Here is a 19,980-nt window from a genome sequence, read left to right on the forward strand (position 1 = left end):
CTCAGATTAACCCATTTGAGAGAAAAAAGTGTAGCCCAGTATGTTTCATCATGAAGGAGCTCAACTGAGATGCACAGAATGGGCAAAGTACCTGTAGTACTGTGTGACTCACATGAGTTTTGGTCCCTTCTTCATTTGATTCCAAATTACAGTGCATCTGAATAACCTGCAAAAGCAACACACATTTCACAAAGTGTTGATGTGTTTTGGGTGATAATAACTGATATGAACAGTCTCAAAACATTTTTTGAAGCTCTATCACGAAAATATGGTGATTTCTTAGCATATTGTGTGGTGAATGAAGCTTGGTGATACGCCACTGCTCTGGCTCCAACATTAAGAAATCTCACTAATTGGCTAAAATGAAAAATCAATAATTTCTACACCAATAAATACAATGCCACGATCATGCCGGCTGGGGTGAGAGGAGCACACACCTCCAAATTGTGCGTACAAAGTAGGTTGCTGGGAGACAAGAGGTAGCTTTCAGTTTCTAAGACTGTAATTCAAACGCAGATGAAAGAAAATTAAGTCTGGCATTGGATTTAGCAACAAGGAGGATGCAGTTTTTTTCCCCAATATTTACTTCTGCAAAACAAACTGCGTGAATAATTTATTCTGTCTGAGATATGTGTGAAAAGCTCTGCACAGGTTAAAACTGTGCAGCAAAATAATGTGTTTTTATGTTCAGCACTTTGTAAACGAAGCCCCCTCATCTGCATACTTTATTAAGTTCTGATAGTGTCTGACACTGATGGTGGAGGTGCAAAAATCTTCAGTTTTTATAGGAAAATATGGTAGATTGTGGGCAAATACTCCAGTGTAGATGTGGAGGTACTAAGACTAGGGTGATGTCATAATTGCCTTCACACATTAATTAGATTTTCCAAATATGCCGCAATCTGAAGATGTTTGAAAAGCTGTGGATCAGGTTTAAATGGGGATTGTGGTGAAATCTGGAAGTCTAACCTTTCTTGTTTCTGTCTCCTGGGGTTCAGGAGTCGGTGTCTTCACCGTCTCAACCTGCTCCTGAGACAAGGACAGAGCTCGAGGGACGGGGTGAGGCCGGGACGTGGCGAAGTTCATCAAGGGGTAAATCCCATTCCTGTTGAGAGGAAATGATGTCACGCTGAAATAACAGATGCAACAGCTGATGCAAAACAGATCATAGACTAAACTCTCCACTTACTTGACATCCTCCAGAAACTTGTCAAGCTCTAAAGGGGAAACATGGGAATACCTTGAAGAGATAGAGGAGAAGCGTGGTGAGTGTTCGGCATCACCTGTCAGATGACGTTCAAGAATAGCTAAAAATACAAGGAGCTTTTTATTTGTACTTGAGCTGAACTCCGGGTCTGTCATCATGTCTAATCTCTGCCATGACAGCGTTGGGGTCAAATGACTTTGTTTTCTCCTCCACACAGTTCTCAGGAAGCAAATCTGCAGATAAGAAAAAAAAAACCAAACAAAAAAACAACTCATGACCTTCAGGCCTTGCTCTGTCTGGATCAACATTAAAAAGAGCAGATGGATGTTTTGGCAGATTGGCATACGGAGGTGATAAAACTCACACTGGTTGTTGATGAGGCAGTGGGCGGCGAGCAGTTTGAGGGAGTGGACTTCGAACAGGACTCTGTGGAACAGAAGGTCGTGAGCTGTGGGACGGAGGTTGGCATCGTGACGCAAACACGACTGCGTGAACTCCTGCAGAGAGCCAAAAGACAGTGAGTCCACACAGCTGAAATTTACGCTTATTGAAATGTAACTCTTATATTGCATGTACAATAAAATATGAAAACCATGAAAGAAAAAATACAAGCCAAACAGGAAGTCATAATTTAACTTTCAAAGTCATAATTATGAGTTACAAAGTCATGATTATGAGATAAGCCTCCTTAGGGAAACGGCATCACTTCCTCATAATTATCTAAGTTGATGAGTTATGGCAACATGTAATTTCCCTTTGGATTAATAAAGTATTTTTGAATTTGAATTTATGACTTTGAAAGTCAAAATTTTGACTTTATATCTCATAATTAAGACTTTGTATCTTATAATTATGACTTTGAATCTAAATATTAAGACTTTGGAAGTTGGGATTATGACTTTATAACTGATAATGATGACTTTAATAAAGTATTTTTGAAATTGAATGACTTTAAAAGTTAAAATTATGATACCAAATCTCTTAACTAGGACCTTTATTTTCACAATAATAAATGTAATTCTGACTTCCTTTTTATTTTTTCTTTGGGTTTTCATAGTAAAAGGCTGCGTTTTGATGCAAGGCTTTTGTGATAAAAAAAAATGATGGCGTGATAAATTATTTAAATTTTTTTCCATCAGTTGTTAATTCAACATGAAAATAAGAAATTAATGTAACAATTTAAAAAAAGTATCTTTATGGTGTTTTGTACAACACAAAATTGCTTCAGCGTGGCAATACATTGCTGAACCAACTTTTGATTCAATTTCACCAGTTGGTTAGAGGTTTTTATATTTTGCATTTTTACCCAAAATTGATTTGTCCCTCCATTGAACAAATAGAAAATTACTTATTATGATCTGGTTGCTTTGTCTCATAATTTTAATAGGACAGTGTACATCTGATACCCACTGCATGACTGGGCATGCTGTGTTATTGTGCCTTTTTTATCCTTGCTCCCTTGCACTCATGCTGTATATTTAGGCCTTGCACTGAAACTCACTCTCATGAGAGGGTCTTCCAGAGATTGACCTGCATTCACAATGGCCTCCTTGGATACAGCAGAATCTCCATTGGCTTGAATTTCCAGTACTGCCATCTAGTGGCACAAGAGAAAAAAAAGAAAGAAGTTAAATCAACTAACAGAGAGAGATAAACATCAAGCAAGTCAGTTTTTAAGTCTCACCTCTAGGGCGCAGATGCCAAAGGAGAAAATGTCTATGGAGTAGTCATCCTCACCAGCTGAAAGATTTAAATATAGAATTAAAACAGAAGAAAATGTTATGTACCAAGAACACAGTTGTATTTTTATCAATCTGCATGTCATAAAATATCATTTTCTCAATAACACTGGTCAACAGTCAAAATTTTGTCTGGGGTTTTTCAACTGTTTTAGGGTAGTTTCAGGTCAACTTTCTGAATTATAAATGCAACATGAGCATCAAAATGCACGACTTGTTTTCAAATACGGATTGATTTCCTGAGAATCTGGGATCAACGAGTGATGAGCAGGAGGAGAGACTCCATCAGGACAGAAAGAGATGGAGAGTTTTGCACAATGAAGAAATAATGTTCAATTTACATGTATGCGCCCTTATCGGTGTTTATTACCGATAATCCAAGTTTGTGACATTTAATTAACACACTCTGCTAGAATTTTTTTTTTTACCTAAACCCTTTCTTGATAAGAAATATTAATAGAAATGAACTGATACTGTCACAAAAATGTAATCAATTTAGTCAGAAGATCAGATTTCTCTAAATTAAATTAGAATATAAACCTGACCTGATTGAGACAGATGGATGTAAGTTTTTGCAAAACAGTTCTAATTCAGTTGAGAAAACACAGACAACTTCCAAAAAAAAAAATTTTTTATCCCAGTAATCACTCTCTGCATAATGTTGTTGGTTTTACATCTTTGTTGGGATGGATGGATCAATGTTGGACAAATGGATGGATGGATGGGAGAACTATCTTTAAAAATATACTTTCCCAAACTCCCATATTTCTCCAGAACTTAACAATGTCAATTGATGCTAAAATTGGCAACCATGAGATGTTGCCAATTTTAACAGTAAAACAATGTTACACAGAAAAAAAAATATTGATAAACCGAGAAAATTCGAGAGAAATCAAACCATTGAAATGTAAAAACAAGGATCACTCAGCAGACTCACCTCCATATTCAGGAGCAAAAAAATGGAGATTCCTCTGCTCATCCCGGTGTTGCCTTCCTTTGCTGTGGACGCTGGCGTCCGGGAACACTGATAGAAAAATCCTGTCAGTGTTTAGATGACATACCAACAGACTATTAACTATTAAAACACCTGCACACCTTACCATTAACAAACAGCCGGTGCCACACTGTGGAAATAAAAGTCAAGCATGTTTATTGTGCTTCCAAAGTGAAATAATCTGGTTGGAGTATTAGAAGAAGCCCAGCTGGGAGCAGACCTGAGCCAATCTTGATGAGCCCGTTGTGCTGGATGAAGATCGTGTCACAGGTTAGGTTGCCGTGGATTATCGGTGGGTCACAGGAGTGCAGATAGCTGACAGAAAACATACATTAATGTAAAAAGAGTTCAAACAAACATCCATCATATTAATGTTCTTTACAGAAAATTTGTCAGTACTTGAGTGCCGACAGAATCTGGGTACACCATCTCTTCCAGGCCTGAAAGAAAAAGAAAAAGAAAAACATTCATTTCAGATTTGAATTCGCTACATAAAAAATAAGAAGGTATATTATATAATAAAGAAAGCTTGAGGGGCATTCAGTTAGACAAAGAAGAAGAAATAGTTCCTGGATAAATTGCTAAGTCATAATAATACCCAGAAAAATAAGCCGAAACAGTGTAAAATAATGAGTCATCCTTTAGGAAATATGGATCTGCAGTTCCTTAAATCACCTCAAGTCTACGACTGAATACGTGACCAAGAGTGACAATCCTGACCTTCACATTCATGGTCTTGTGGTTCTTTTTTGTCTTCTTCAGGAACTGCTTGAGGCTCCCTGAAGACATGTATTCAGTGATAAAAATGACCTGGAAAGGAAAAGACACATTAGCTGAAAATACTGTATTTAATAAAAGGTAGTGACAAAAATAAGAAAAGCAATACACTTCTCACCCGAGCCTGGGTCTCCTTCATGTCCAGCCAGTACTTGTGGAACTTAACAATGTTGGGGTGTTCGACCTGCATCAAGTTCTCAAACATCTCTTTGATTTTTTCCTGAATAAGTAAAAAAAAAATATATAAGGAACTTTAAAAATAACATAATTTGTGTATGGCTTTATACATGTTGTGAAGGTGCTTGTTGCACTGTCTTCTCATATTACAAAAAGAAATTGCTTTAAATGAACATAAAAGTTAAATCATAGCAGCTTTGGAGTCTGCTAAGCAAAGCCAGCATGACAGTTCATTATCTATAAAGACCAGCAGGGGGCGACTGTTACGGTTGTAGTCGGATCATTTAGTTACATTAATAAGTATCAACAAAAAAGTGAGCTGGACATAAATCATAAAACGTGATTCCTACCCTTCATAAATATAGAAAACTCAGATGAGATTAGTTTCTAGTTCTCTGTGTTCATGCTAGCAACAGCTAAAAGCTAAAAATGTCGGTAAAAAGATGTGTAAAAAGGAACATAAATTAATTTTATAACTGGTTACTAATTTTTTCAACTGATGGGTTCTTGAGCTACTGAATGACAATAAATATGAAAAATTAGTGTGCATCAGAACCTGGAGTGTGTTAGTGTGTTACGGTACCTCCTGTGCTTTGAAGACCTTTTTGTCTGAGAAGAGAACCTCGTTCCACACCACCTCAACGCCTTCCTCTGTGTCCATGGCCAGGGAAGCACTTTCCACGCCAGGAACATTTCCTTGACTGACCTGTAGAGGGCAGATGGAAAAAGACAAGGCTGTTAGTACGATCCTAGCATAAATATAGCATTTAGCCAGATGCTAGCAAGAATGTAGCAGAATGTTTGTATGGTAAAAGTACAGTAGAGTAAGTTCTGGGTTTAACTGGGATAAAAGAATAAATCTACCATTAAGACGGCGTCAAGCATGAAATGTACCATTTATTGTGATAAATGTAGCGTTTAGCATAATCTTAGCATAAATGTAGCATTAGAACCAATGGTAGCATTCACCGTAGCATTTAGCATGATGGAAATATAAATGTATCATTTAGCATCATGGTGGAATAATATGTAGGTTTTAATATGATGGTGGAATGAAATGTAGGTTTTAAAATAATTGTAGCATTAAATGTAACATTTAGCGTAATGGGAGAATGAAATGTAACCTTTACCATAATGCTAGCACAATTACAGCATTGGGTATAATACTGGTATAAAATGTAGCACTTAGCTTGATGCTGTTAAAATGCATCAATCACAAAAATCATTTAACACAATACACAGCATTTAGCCTGGTCCTAGCATGAATATATGCATTGGACACAATAATATGAAGCAAATAGTATGATGCTACATGCTTCATTTCATTTAGCACAATATACAATATTAAGTACAATGCTAGCATGAAATGCACCAGTTAGCATAATGCTACCATGATATACTGGAATTGCAATTAGATTACTTTACAATTCATGGAACATTTTTGTTTAGGTGCAAGTGTAGCAAGATCCTTCCTATATGAAGCAAGGGTAGCATTCAGCTGATGTTATTCAGAGATAAGTTAAAATAAAACTTCAAGACGTAATCATCATCACATAGCTGGACTTTTCTGCTTCTGCAACATCCGATTTTTGACCATTAAATTGCAATCCGAGTGAGATACCACAATAGTGAATATAGGCAAGTGTCAAGTTGAAAATTCATTTTGAATTTTGTTTTGTGAAAAAAATGCTAAGACAAATAAGAGAGCTTTAATTAAACCAAGCTAACCTCTGCAGCAACTATAATATCAGCTAAAAGCTCAATGCAGTACATTCACAGGATTAATCACTCTGGCATCTCCATTGATAGAGTTCAATGAGGACAGTTCATTACTCAATTTTTTCATCCATTAATGCCCATGTTTGCTTCAGTGTAGAGAGATGGGAGATATCAAATGCCACCAGTCAGCCATAACGTGATGAACAGTGAGCGGTAAAGAGATGAGCAGCAGCTTTTGTAAAGAAGGTAGAGACGGATTAGCAGGCGACCGTCACACAGGGAGAAGTGAGGGGATTGTGAACGGAGGATTCAAAGAGACGAGAACAAGCCACAAGATGGTGGAGGTGGCGCTAAAGTACCAACAACTGCAAAGAAACAAACAAAGCTGACTGAAGTGTGGAGTGAAGAGGCTGTGACTGTAATCTGGAAATCCCACGGCTCGATCACTGCAAGAGGCGCCACAGCAGCAAGAAGCTAAAAGAAGACTTGTCACAGGAAATGCCTGTCTCAGCTCCGTAGCCTCCTGCTATATTAAAGCAGCAGTGGTGGTGCATTAAGTCGAGAGGCTGAACTGGGTTTGGAGTCCAGTGCAATAATGCAAGATCCACAGCTCCTACTAATCCTGCACCTTACGCCTGCGGCACTAATCAGTTTCTGCTTAAGGGATAAGGAATCAATTTCTCAGGATCCATTTAACTACATATAGGTATAATTGACGTAGTCGATAAAGTTTGAACAATGACTGTATGGAAATACATATTTTTCCCTCTCTATGTGCCATTTAATGAAATGTTTCCTGTTTTCAGCCAGATACAATTACCAACATTATTTATATCTGCTAAAATATTGCCAGAATGTTGAGAAAGGCAAGAAATGTATGGGCAGATAATAAAAAAATAGCAGATTGTGCAAACAGATGTGTGATTATAAAATCATACGTCTTTGAAATGCATTAGTAGGGCCTCCTGCACAACCAACTAGAGTGTAACAAGTGGTTTCTGAATGGTAGGTCAACCACAAAAAACTTGTTTTTTTCAGCAGCCATCGTACAGCGCATACAGTGATAAAAACCAGCTGACCAAACATGCTGAAGGTTCGATTGGGTTGCTAGGACGTTTTTGAAACTGCTCATTTTTCAGACACCAAAAAACTTTAACATATTACTTCCAAACAATTGGACTTTTTTTTAGAAGCAGTTGAGACCCAAATCCTTCTAATTCCTTATTTAAATTCCTTTAACAAGTAGCAAAATAAATGTTTTCTCCAACTGTGTGGTGCTAATAGTCTCATTCTTTCACAAAGGCAGTTCTCTTTTTTTAGGCCCGTCGAGAAACGGCTGAGTGAAAATCTCAGTTTTGGAAACATTCAGACCAGCCCAACTGACTCCAACAACCACGCCATGTTCAAAAGGTTCTGATGCTCAGTTTGAATGTCTTCTGTTATTATTATCTCACCTGTTATCTGAAAATATCAGGTGGGCGGTTCTGAAAAGATGCAAACAGACTCAGAGCTTAATGACGGTGCAGAAATTCATACCAGTCGTTATTTGGGCTGGATCCTTTATTTAAATCACCGTAATTAAATCAGAGCTATACTTTTGCAGCACTTTGCGGCATTATAGCTTCAGTTTGTGGAGTCTAAGCAACCAGACAAGGAAAATTATTCAAAGAAAAAGTTGGTCACATCAAACACAGCTGGGAAAATACAGACTTTTTTTTATAATGACTATGGATTGTTTGTTGTACAGTGCAGCTGTAAGCTCTCTGCAGGGTCTCCTCTAAACACAAGCTGAACAACATACTAATGATTTACTAGTCTCACTCAGATGATAATCTGATTAGAGCTGGAACGCAGTGCTTTAATTTATTTATTCCTTTGAATTTTGACAGTTTACATATGGCATCAGCTTATTTTCCTCCCCTCCATAGATGTTGTGAAACCCTCAGTTGCCCAGTCCCAGTTTTGTGTCCCAGCGGGTTTACTGGGGGTCTGCAGCTTGGTCATGGTAGCGTGAGACTTGTAAACAGGACCCGCAATGCTGGGCTCTGATTGGCTATTGGAAGGGAGGTGGGTTCAGGGTGTGGATGGGGGATTTAGGAGTCATGTGCTCATGTCAACACAACGTCTATCCTGAAGTTTGTTGAATTTGTGTCTGAGCTGGGTAAAACTGGATCTCCACAAGCCTCTCATTACATTACTAGAGGTCTTATTCCTACACGCCTAGTGCTGACATGTTTTCAGCATGATTTGGCAGGGCCAGTCCAGTGCCTAGAGGAAAAACACCACTCAAAGTGTCAGGTGAGCTGTGACAATGTCAAACACACCCTATTATCTGAAAAATTTTTACTTTTCTGTCAGAGTCCATCAAATGTGGGGAAAAACCCCTCAAAATCTTGTTTTTGGCATGAATTTAAAATGTGTTGGCCTTAATCGTGGAAAACGAAACAGGACTGAAGCTGGTTTAAAAGCATTTTGGAATTAGACTTCCATTAAATAAATGAAAATAGAGATTTACCATGAAAAAAAGAGGAGCAGTTTCACAAAATGCACCTTTATTCATATTCCAATGTCAGTCTTTGGCTTTCTATTTGAATACAGGATTTAAAACAAAAGACAACACAAGACAAATTTATTCTTATCTACCATACAAACACTTCGTTAATCCAATCAAGGTTTCATCATCAACATTTTGTCTTTCTGGAAGAGCTCAGAGAATCAGTGAATAAACTGCAGCTGCTCTTTCAGCATGACGTCTTCACTGAAACAAAGTCTTTGTCTGATATCGTGTGGGCTGGACCATCACAGTAACGAGCTTCGTCTCAGACCCTGAAGTAGTCACCTTTGTTTCTCCTCCCACACCTCTTACATTGAAGATGAGCAGATGCACATTAATATTTAACAACCACATCTGGAGCAGCAGCAAAGGCTATGCAGTGACGGCGAGTGGGGGGTACTGTATGTAAATCAGCTCCTCCTGCTGCTGCGTGCTTTCGCTCGCAGGGACGTTTCTGGCATCAAAAGAGGAGTCGGATCAAAGAAGTTGCATTGAAATGCTGCAGAAAGTGCCAGAAACAGAGTCTTTGTGAGGTGGATGTGAGAACGAGGAGAAAGGACACGCCCTGTTCATCGCAAGCAAGGAGCTAGTTACTGGAAATAAAAAAATTAAACTGAGTAAAAAATGTACAACAAATCTTTCCTCGACATTCAAGGACCTGATGAGATTTAGATGGTGAAAGTTTGAGGTCACAAATCACAAGTATGTTGTTTAATGGCTCCAAAATCTCCTGTAATAGATTTGCTTTCCTTCCATAATTGACAAAATACTCAATAATAATATTTTGTGCAAAGCTGAAACAATTAATCAAATTAATTGTAATGAACTGATTATTTAAATAGTCGTTAACTGAAGTATAAAGTCTAAAAAAAGGCCATTGTTATGAAAGAACACACAGTAACAGTCACTAAGCCAAAACTGTACAAAAAATATTTACTTTTAGCGTTTAAAATATAAAAAAACAGTCTGTAAATATGTTCAACTTGGAACTCCTCAGGTGGCAGTTTTAGTTTCACCAGGTCCTAATTCTGTAAAAACCTTTTTCTACCAATTATTAATCAGTTAATGCAAAAACTAATTAATAGATCAGCCCTACTATATTGGTGTTAAGTAAAGCAGAAAAATATTAACTAGACCAAAGATACTTAGTAAGATTTTGTGTTTTGCAGTGCAAATAAAAGAAGTATTCAAGCAGTTGACCTTGAATGCTAAATTTGAGTCCTTCCCAGGGTCACAAATGGCCCCCGAGCCACCATTTTGACACCACTGCATTTATAACATCTGTGTAAATATTAAATACACGTCCCCAACATCACCAGCACCTCCCGCTGTCTTCTCCTCTGTCCTGTCACTGTCGTAGCTTTGAGCCCTGGCCGTCTGCTGACCTCCACATCTCCCTCTCATTCGCCTCGGAACGAGGACATAAACGGGTCGGCGTCTCGGATCATCGTGAACAACAACATGAACGCACCAGCTGAGACAAGCTTGATAACGATGTTAAAATTGGACAAACCATGTTAGGCTTTATGAGTTTTCAGAGCGCACAAAGGTTTCAGCCTCTTTTTCTAAAGCATGCGAGTTCAGGCAGGCTGACAGATCGGACGTCGTCATGTCTCACCCATTCATTTCCTCGTGAGGCAGTCGGCCTCCCTATGAGAGGAATGTCTGAGAGCCAGGCAGGTTAACAGAGCAGAGGGAGGCAGAGGAGACAGCAGCTGCAAACACACCACAGAAGAACAAATAACGACCTAAACCTACTTGTGCTATGAGGTATGGTCTAGTTCAACAACAACAAAACAGCTTGAATAAAGTTTTATTTTAAGGTTTAATGTAAAAACATGTTCTAAATGTCTAATTTGTGAAAATGCAAATGTTTCTGCAGTCTATAGCATTTTATGTAAGATTTCAGCTGCCAGGCAACTGATTCAAAAAGCAACCAGGAGGAAGACGGCAAAGCGGGATTCGAAAAGACGAGAAGTGCAGGAAGTGTCAGATTGTCTTATTGTGTAAAGCTTTTATCCTTAAATCAGAATTCCCAAGAAATTATGTAATAACTTTACTGGCTCCTGCAGCTATCAAAAAATAACTTCAGAGTCTGTGGCTTGGGTTCAGAGCACAAACAGATTAGCTTTGGCTCGATGTTGATTTTCTGTAATTATCAAGCTATGAACCAAATGATGAATCATGGAGGAATATGTTTTTTCCCTCTCCAGTGCCATGGTGACCAGCTCAGACTTAAAGGGGACCTATCATTTCAAATTCACATTCTGCATGCTTTTCTACTTCCATTTGGGTGTCAAGTGCTTTTGGCAACAAGTGTTTTGGTTTTAAAAACCTTCTAAATGTGACGTTTCAAATCAGCAGGCACTTTGAGTTTTCTCCTGCATTGCCAATCAGCTGGCTGAAAGAAATTACACTTTCAACTGCAACCCCAAAAACTGACAGAAATATTCTTTATTACCATGGCAGTTATTCATTTTAAAATCTGGGTTACATGCAATAAAGGCAAAAAAGGCATTTGACTCTAAAGCTTAGAGTCAAATGCAAATGCAATGCAAAGCAGGATCCTGAACCTGCTGGGTCAGACACAAAAACACTTTGGGTATTAAGCTGTGATTTAAAGCGCTATCCTGTCTTCACTGGTGATTTCTGCTGCTTGTGTCATCACTTAAACAACTCCTCATTTCAGCACTGACCATAGTTCATCTCAAACTGAACCAGAGAAGTAAGAAGAACCCATAAGGTTTTCTTCAGATGTCTGAAAATGTTGCATTTTCCTCCAAACACCTCTGCCCTATGTAGCTGAACTACTGAAACATTTTAGTGTAGCAAGAAAAAGAAAACAAGATAACAAAGTGAGGAAAGCTTGGGGCTATTTTATCCACAAGCATGTTTACAAAGTATTCCTTTTGGCCTCTTAAGCTAAAGATGATAAACACTCCTGATTCAAAGCATTGAAGCAAAAAAGCATGTTACCTAAACAACAATGCATGCATAAAGCATGAAGAAAAGGAGTATTGTTTGCAATTGGATAAACATGTGAAGTCCTCATCTTGGCTCAGGCACTAAACATTCATGTGCTGACAACTCAGAGGTCTGCATGGGAGCAACACCGCGCTCCATGTTTCCGCTTCTTCTGCTGGGAGAGGATGAAACTGCACAAAGACAAATCTGTTCTCATCGCACTGTTGCCTATTCTGGCTTTTGCAATGGTGGAAGTTATTAAAGCCATTTATCGCTAAGATAATCTTTTGTTGCCGCCTGATGAGAAGCATATTAAAACAGCAACAACATTGCAGCCAAACAGCTTAATCAGCTTGTAGACATCCACATCATGCAGTTTTATTCCTCACTAAGAATGCAGACATTAACTGCACATTTTGTACTTGTGTTTATTAATTTGCAGTGATTTTCCAGAGACCTTGTCAGTTTTATATTTGTTTTGGTCTATTTGATTACATTTTGGCACACCTGACATTTTCTCTCCAGATATATATATTCATTAAATCATTTTTCTCTCCTACGTATTACAGATGATAAAAAGACAAAAACTAAAGGGTCAAAATCAGAACAGGCAGACTGTGAACAAAACTGGAAGTCTGTGTTGGACAAGAAAAACCTGATTGGAGAACCAAAAGTATTTGTGCCTGGTAAGTGTGAAGTTATAGGCACAAGTAGTACGAGTTTTATAGTTGGATAGTCATTTGTAGATTTATTTCAGTCTTTTGCAAATACTAAACAACAGCTAGAGCACAGGACATTTGCAGTGAATATAACCAAAGCAATCACACAAGCTTAGTGCCAGTGGGAGAAACGGCCCTTGGTCTTTCACCAAAGACAAAAAAGAAATCCTACACATGCTAAAATCTGACGCCACTCCATTTTTGTTTACGTTTCATGAAGACGGAAGTTGTGCTCAGTGTCTTCCTCTGAGGTTTTTATGTCGTTTCCGTCAGTGTTTCTCGTTACAGCGCCACCACAGGCGAGTGAAGGGACAGATCTTTCAAAAGGTTTGGATTGTTTGACTCAGCGCAGTGTGAAAGCGAACTGCACCAGCTGAAAATGTAGCAAATGTTGCATCTCTGGTCCCCAATCAAACCAAGTCTACTGGACTGTCAGGTGAGAAAACACCCCCCACAAAAAAGACAAAAAAGTAAATTAAAACAGTTAATACAGAAATAAATAACAGTACATGAATTCCCATCAATAGCAAGAACTCAAGGTATAGACCAATGAAAGCATGAGCGTTTTATACAAACAGCATTACCCAAATCCAAACAGCTTCAAACTGATGAAAACTGGTCGCCTCGGCACATTGAAAGGATCTGAAACTGTGAGAAATGTAATAGTTTTGAAGCTGCAACTATTCAAATCCTAGGTACACCTTGGTAGTATTAACCAGGTAAAGCCTCCATGGTTAAATTTATGTGTTTTATTCCAACAACTTGTCCACCCTTAACCAAGAAACGTCTAATTAAATTCAAGCAATGCTTTTAAGGCCTCAGGAAAGGTGTTATTTCACACCCGTCATTAAGGATTTGCACTCGCACACTTGATGATGTCAGCTAAAGGGCTGGTAATTAGACCACCATTTCAATAAATGGACTAGTTTAACAAAAATTTACTTCACCTTTTAATGCTCATGACGTTTTTGTAAGCTTTCTCACTGGAGACACTTAAAAAGCTCTGGCAGAGAGTATTAAAGTTCTCCATAAAGCAGGCTAATTTCTGCCCACTGGATTACCCAATTCATGCTTGTAAATCCACACACGCACACAGACTGATTGCTTCATTGCTACTACAAACAGTGTTAGAGAAACACACCATGTGAGCTCCTTCAGCTACGCACCCTTCCTCTGCATCCCAGCAGCAGCAGCGGTTACTGCAGCATGATTTCCCAGCAAGGAAAAGCAGTGACTCAGGGTAAAAGCTCAAAGCACTTGGCAAACAGAGCAAAACCTCATTGACTTCTCGCCATAGCAAACCATCAGCAAAGGCGAGGAACAGCGGCCCAGAGTTTGCTCGTGTTTGCGACTGACATTAACTCGAGTTCCTCCCATTGCTGGAGGGAAGAATATATAAGTGACGGAGCATTTAGGCTTAAGTTTTCCCTCCAGCAGCCTTTTGTTTTAAGACAAAATTAATCAATTAAATGGCGGAGTGTGGAGAAACACAGAGCCGCGCTGCAGGAAAGTGGACAGAGGTTGTGTTTATCGTGTGGCTTTTTTATTCTGGGGGGATTAAATTGAGAAAGTGAGAGTCAACCTGAGCTGGCTGTCAGCACACGCTCAAACAAAAGCCTTTTGGCAGACATGCATGAGACAGCCACTGTTTTTTTCCCCCTCCATGCACATTACGCAACAACACAGACAAAGATCAATAAGAGTGTCTGTGAAAGCAACATGTGGGGGAGGGGATGGTTGGTGCTTGTTTGTCCAACCCTCATTTACCTGTCCACACTTTCTGCTCTAGCCACCACAAAGCCATGGGCCTGAAATTCAAGTTTGAGTAGGAATGGAAAAATATGTAGAAGGAGAAATGATTAATGAAGACAAGGATGAATGGACAGATGGTCAACTGACTGACAGATGAATGGATGAATACTCTGATGACTCACTGACAGGTGGATGTGCTAATTGATGAAGGCATGGGATGGATGGATGGATGGATGGATGGATGGATGGATGGATGGATGGATGGATGGATGGATGGATGGATGGATGGATGGATGGATGGAGTTTTTATTGATGGATGGACAGACAGACAACCAACAGAAGAATGAAGGGATTGACAGATGGATAAATTATTACACCTTCAAAAGATCAGATATGATTTTATTTTAACCAAAAAACAGATATTTCTTTCCAATTATCTCAAATTTATGATTTCTTATTAAATAGACGCGACTTCTATACATTAGACACCATATAAAATGTTCCATAAGTACCATTAATCTGACTTCAACATAATAAAACATAATTTACGTTTATTCAAACAGAGGTCATGAACTTTGTGCCCTCGGCTGTAACTAAAGCCCTGATCAGTGATGTGCAGCAGAGCAGGGGGACCTTTTTAATTCTCCGTCTCTATATTTAATTCATCAACCACCTCCCTGATTGATGAATGCCGAGAAGCATATTTAATTCAGCTGCTGCTTCCCAGAAAGGTGCTATACTTTTCAGCATCAAAAAGAGTGGCCGCATTCAAATTCTCAATGCAAAGCAGTTTTTTATGGGACAAAGCCCGCAGAAAAGCTTGCAAAACAGACTACAGATTAAATAAAAGAAGCAAATGGAACAAACAGAAAATACAGATAAAGACAAGCAACAGAACAGCATGTCTCCATTTATCCTCACATTTAACCTTTTAAATGTCTGCACGTTGTTCTTCTGCAAGGCCAAGTGTCTCCTTGCCCTTTAGTAAGTGTGTATTTGACATGCACCATGTTTGGTTTCAAAGGTTGAGATATGAGCTGCTGAAATGTTGAAATGAACGAACGCTTGGCCGAGCAGTTTTCCACCAGCTCGTCGACAACTTCCTGCAGAACTCCAGCGCTGCTGACAGTTTAAACACACGTCTCCATCTGTATGAGAACAGCCGGGTCTGCAGCTTTACACTCGGTCGGGTGCCTGATGTTTTTACAGCTGATACTCACACGCAGATTTCTTAATAAAAGTGACCTGGAGGATGGAAAACATTGGTGTTTTTCCTATAAGCAGGAGGGTAGTAACATTAAAAATACTCAAAATGAAACTGTATTGCTAACGTTTATTTTACAACATCTAAGAAATAAAAAAGCTACATCATAATTTTAAAAAATACAACAGTAATAATCATACCCATTAAATTTTTCCATGTTTTCCGATATATTTTAATAGGATTTTATGTGACAGACTAAGACAAAATTGTGTATTATATGACATGGAAGTTAAATTTTAATTTTATCAAAACACTGATTACTTCAATAGAGATGTATTCCTAATCATCATGGAAGTGTGCTTAAGCTTTTACTTTTTACATATTTTGATGTTGAGTTCAACACATTTTTAAAATAGATTTTATTTTATTTTAAAAATGAGATTCTTAGATTTGCATTTTAAAAAATTAGAGGAAAACACTGTAATGTTCTGTTGGACCACAGCAGTCTGTTACATTTGTGAAACAAAATAACAGTACATGTGAACGTCTTGCTTTCATTCACACTATAATTACATATTTTTTGGGTTAACAGGTTTTTTAAATAGTTTGTTTAGTTTGACGCAATGCAGTATGCAACTGAAAATGTAAGAAATATTGCAGTTTTTTAGTTCCCAATCAAACCGAGTTTACTGAAAGAATCAACATATCAAAACTCAAGTTTTTTCCACTGCAACAAACCAAACTGAAAACCTTTCTACAAATTTGTGTCACCCATTAAGCATGTTAGGTATTTTGCTCTTTGTTCTTTTAATAGAAAACATTTAATAGTCCAGCAATTCATCAGAGATGCACAACTACTTAAAACAGTTCAACTAAGCCAGTATAAACCGAAAGACAACATGCATTTTTCTACAGAGATAAGAGGACATTTATAGGAGCCAGATTAGAGAGGAAAACAGGTGTTTGGTGAGATTAGCTAAGGAATAGTTCAGCAGTTACAGACAACACAGCGAAAGCAGCAACCATTAATTTCAAACTAAGAAGACTCAATATAAAAATGCTCAGTCATTTCAAGCTGTTCCTACACATTTATCAGATAAAACTCCAGAATTTTCCATTTTCATTTACTTTATCCACAGGGTACTTTGAGAATTAAAAAAAAAAAAGTCCATTAATTTAATTTCATAGCCTGGATTGCAGTCAGAGAAATCTCAGTTTGATGAATCTTAGACAATATCAAGCTACTAGCTAATGGAGATTTACTGTGCATCTTTTATCAGTTTACCAGATATACGATGATTATTGCAGTAATTAATTTTTGATACAGCTTATAAATTGAAAAGTGTTTGCTAGATTTTCAAAGTAATACGAAAATTAACTACTTTATTTTACATATAAAATAAACAAATTAATCAATTAAGGAATTGCTTGAAATACAGTTGATTGAAACTACTGCAGATTTAATGGTGGCCATTTGCAGAAAAGCTCAATATTTTCTGTTTGTTTTATGTAGGAAGCTTATTTCTGGTCAACTTTATGTTCCTTTTTTCACAGTGACACCTATTGGTTAGGAGAGGTACCACAGTAACTGTAATTCACAGATCAAGCTGGCGCTCACTCTACTGCCCCTCATGGCTCTGGCATTAACCTGTTTGTAGTCGGATAAAAAGATTAGCATCTTTAACGACAGAACTTCTGCAAATCCAGTGAGCCAAATCTGTGTAAACAAGTAAACGTCACAACATTTGTCACAGTTTCAAACATAACTCAGCTGTTGTTAGGAGTTTAGAGAGCAAAGAGAAGCAGAAAAACTGTGTTGATGAGAAAATTTCTGAACAAAACTAAAACAAAAACCCATTTAGAAGGACCAAATGTGAATGAATTTTAATGTTAGTACAGAATACACACATTTATTTTATTAATCCGATCATTTAACTCTTTCAAGTTATTCTAAATACCGACTTGCAAGTTTCAGATTCTTGCACCGTTTTCACAATTTTATTTTAATCTGAAAAGTTGTGCATGCTTTCTGTACATGGAATATTACTGAGTATTTGTGTTTTTGAAACCTTAAGGGGGAAAAAAAATCTAATCAGATAGAGTTTTCAAATCTAGAATAAAAGTAAAGTGTTTATGTATTGTAAAGGAGAACTTAATCCATCACATCCTAGAACAAATATTTCGCCTCACTGTTAAACAATCCCCCAAAACAACTAAAAAAATAAAAACAACCCTTATGGTCAACTAAATGTAGAGCACATTTTGTTGACTCAAACTAAAATGCTTTGAGATGACTAATTAATTAAGACTTAAATCAAAAGTGTGTGACTAAAAGTAAATTAAAATGTGCTTTCAAAATTAATGCTACACAAGTCAAAACTTACTTAAAAATCATTAACTACTAGCACGTAATAATTAAACCAGTAATGCTTTAAAATGCTATAAAGCTTTAAAACCACCTGCCCAGTCATGCAGGTGGTTTTAAAGGCATGACTGGGCAGGTGGTTAACATACCCGTTAGCAAAGCTGAATGCTGCCCAACTGTTTTTAATGTTTCACCTCAGAGATTCGAAGACGAGAAACTATTATGTGGTAGAAAACAAACACCTTGGACACCTGACACGTGAAACATGGCAGTGGCAGCATCATGCTGTGGGGATGGTTTTTTTCAAAAGCTGGTCAGAGTTAATGGGAAGATGGATGGAGCTAAAAACAGAGGAAAGATGTTCACCCTACAGCAGAACGACATTTAATTATAATTAGAGGCTTTTGTTGGTTTATAAAATTAATTTTAATACATTGCATTAAAGTTCAATTTCAAGAGAAATTAAAGTTTTTGCATGATACTGTGCAACAAGTTAAACTATTCTTCTGCTGCATTTTCTTTCTATATATAAAAAAATAATTTAGAATCAAGACTGCAATTATAACAACTATTTTAGTTATCGATTAGGGTAATATTTATTTCGACAATCGATTAATCGGATTAAAAATGGGCAAATTTTGCTGATTTTTCTTCTAAGCCGTTTTATACAATATTAGAAATAAAAAATGCAAACGATTCCATTTCTTTTTTAAACATGAAAATAAACATTTTATTCCATAAAATACAATAGCACAGAATTCCCTTAGTGAACTCTTGATAATTTGTAGCATCTGCAGCTAAAAAATACTTCTAACATTAAAATGTGAAAAGCTTCAATACAGAGAAGAGCCGATCTGTTAATTGGTTTTTCAATTAACAGATTAAATAACTAGATAGCAAACAGTGTTTACTGGAATAATTGTTTCACAGAATTTGAAGAAGGTGAAGTTAAAACTTTGCCTCTTGGGTTTTGAGTATTTGATATATTTACAATGTTTTTTTTATTAATTCATCTGAAATGCAAAATGTATAAATTTTTGTACAGTTTTGGCTTAATTACTGCTCTGAATGTTTCAGCAAATTGCCTTCTTTAGAGTATTTTCTCCAGTTAGTGACTGATTACTAAATTAGTTGGCAATTATTTCAATAATAGATTCATCATGATTAATCGTTTCACCCCCGTTTATGATGCTGAGCCGCTTTAATTATGTTGCTACTGCCCGGAGGTGATCCATTTCTCTTTTCCAACAGTATGTGTGGAATAAATACAACCATACATAAAAACACCAATCTGCTGGTTGCAATATGATGAAAAATCCCCTTTTATTACCTTAAGAGATTGAATAAAGTTCAGACACACACTGTCTACCAGAGTTTGTGTCCCAGTTGTTAATGCCGACTTCCTGAATCCCAGCCAACATAACAGTAACACCATAACTTCAAGTATTTTCTCAGAAGGCATTACACAACCGTTCTTATCAGCTGAAGCGAACACAGCCGGCCTCGTAAACCGATCCTGACGTGTGAAAGTCTGGCTAAGTTTGTTCTACGGACTGTTTGGAGAAATATGGCTTTAAAATTTTTATGGAAGGCAAAATGCTTAGCCTCGGTGAGCAGCGCCAACCATGTTGGTTCAGTTTTTACTGATTGATTTCCTCCTTGAAAAGCTGCCAGACTAAAGGGCTGAAGCCAGGATTCAGCACTTTTAGTTTTATCATTCCTCCGCACGGATACAGCCTCAAAGAGCCGCCTCATGTGATGTCAGGCTATCTCTGCGCTGAGTAAATTAGATAAAATTGAAACACTAAG

At 37.5% G+C, this 19,980-nt stretch overlaps 1 protein-coding gene across 3 annotated transcripts in view; it reads right to left on the minus strand.

Moving 5' to 3' along the window:
* The window catches only part of LOC106933943 (nuclear receptor-binding protein 2), a 33,376-nt gene that overhangs the window by 3,966 nt on the left and 9,430 nt on the right, over window positions 1-19,980 (minus strand). For 2 of the 3 annotated variants that reach the window (XM_015013524.2, XM_015013523.2), the window contains 14 exons: window positions 5,478-5,600; window positions 4,836-4,937; window positions 4,661-4,750; window positions 4,340-4,380; window positions 4,161-4,255; window positions 4,047-4,070; window positions 3,884-3,970; window positions 2,892-2,947; window positions 2,709-2,804; window positions 1,572-1,704; window positions 1,338-1,440; window positions 1,190-1,240; window positions 970-1,105; window positions 92-166 (listed from right to left, as the gene is read on the minus strand). In XM_015013524.2, the coding sequence (XP_014869010.1) occupies window positions 92-166; window positions 970-1,105; window positions 1,190-1,240; window positions 1,338-1,440; window positions 1,572-1,704; window positions 2,709-2,804; window positions 2,892-2,947; window positions 3,884-3,970; window positions 4,047-4,070; window positions 4,161-4,255; window positions 4,340-4,380; window positions 4,661-4,750; window positions 4,836-4,937; window positions 5,478-5,600 (1,212 nt within the window). The remainder of the gene's footprint in view (window positions 1-91; window positions 167-969; window positions 1,106-1,189; window positions 1,241-1,337; window positions 1,441-1,571; window positions 1,705-2,708; window positions 2,805-2,891; window positions 2,948-3,883; window positions 3,971-4,046; window positions 4,071-4,160; window positions 4,256-4,339; window positions 4,381-4,660; window positions 4,751-4,835; window positions 4,938-5,477; window positions 5,601-19,980) is intronic. The other variant, XM_015013525.2, reaches the window with a different exon arrangement.

The sequence above is a fragment of the Poecilia mexicana genome, unplaced genomic scaffold (genome assembly GCF_051168715.1).
Source record: "Poecilia mexicana isolate PSO_F unplaced genomic scaffold, ASM5116871v1 scaffold_20, whole genome shotgun sequence".
Lineage (NCBI taxonomy): Eukaryota > Metazoa > Chordata > Actinopteri > Cyprinodontiformes > Poeciliidae > Poecilia > Poecilia mexicana.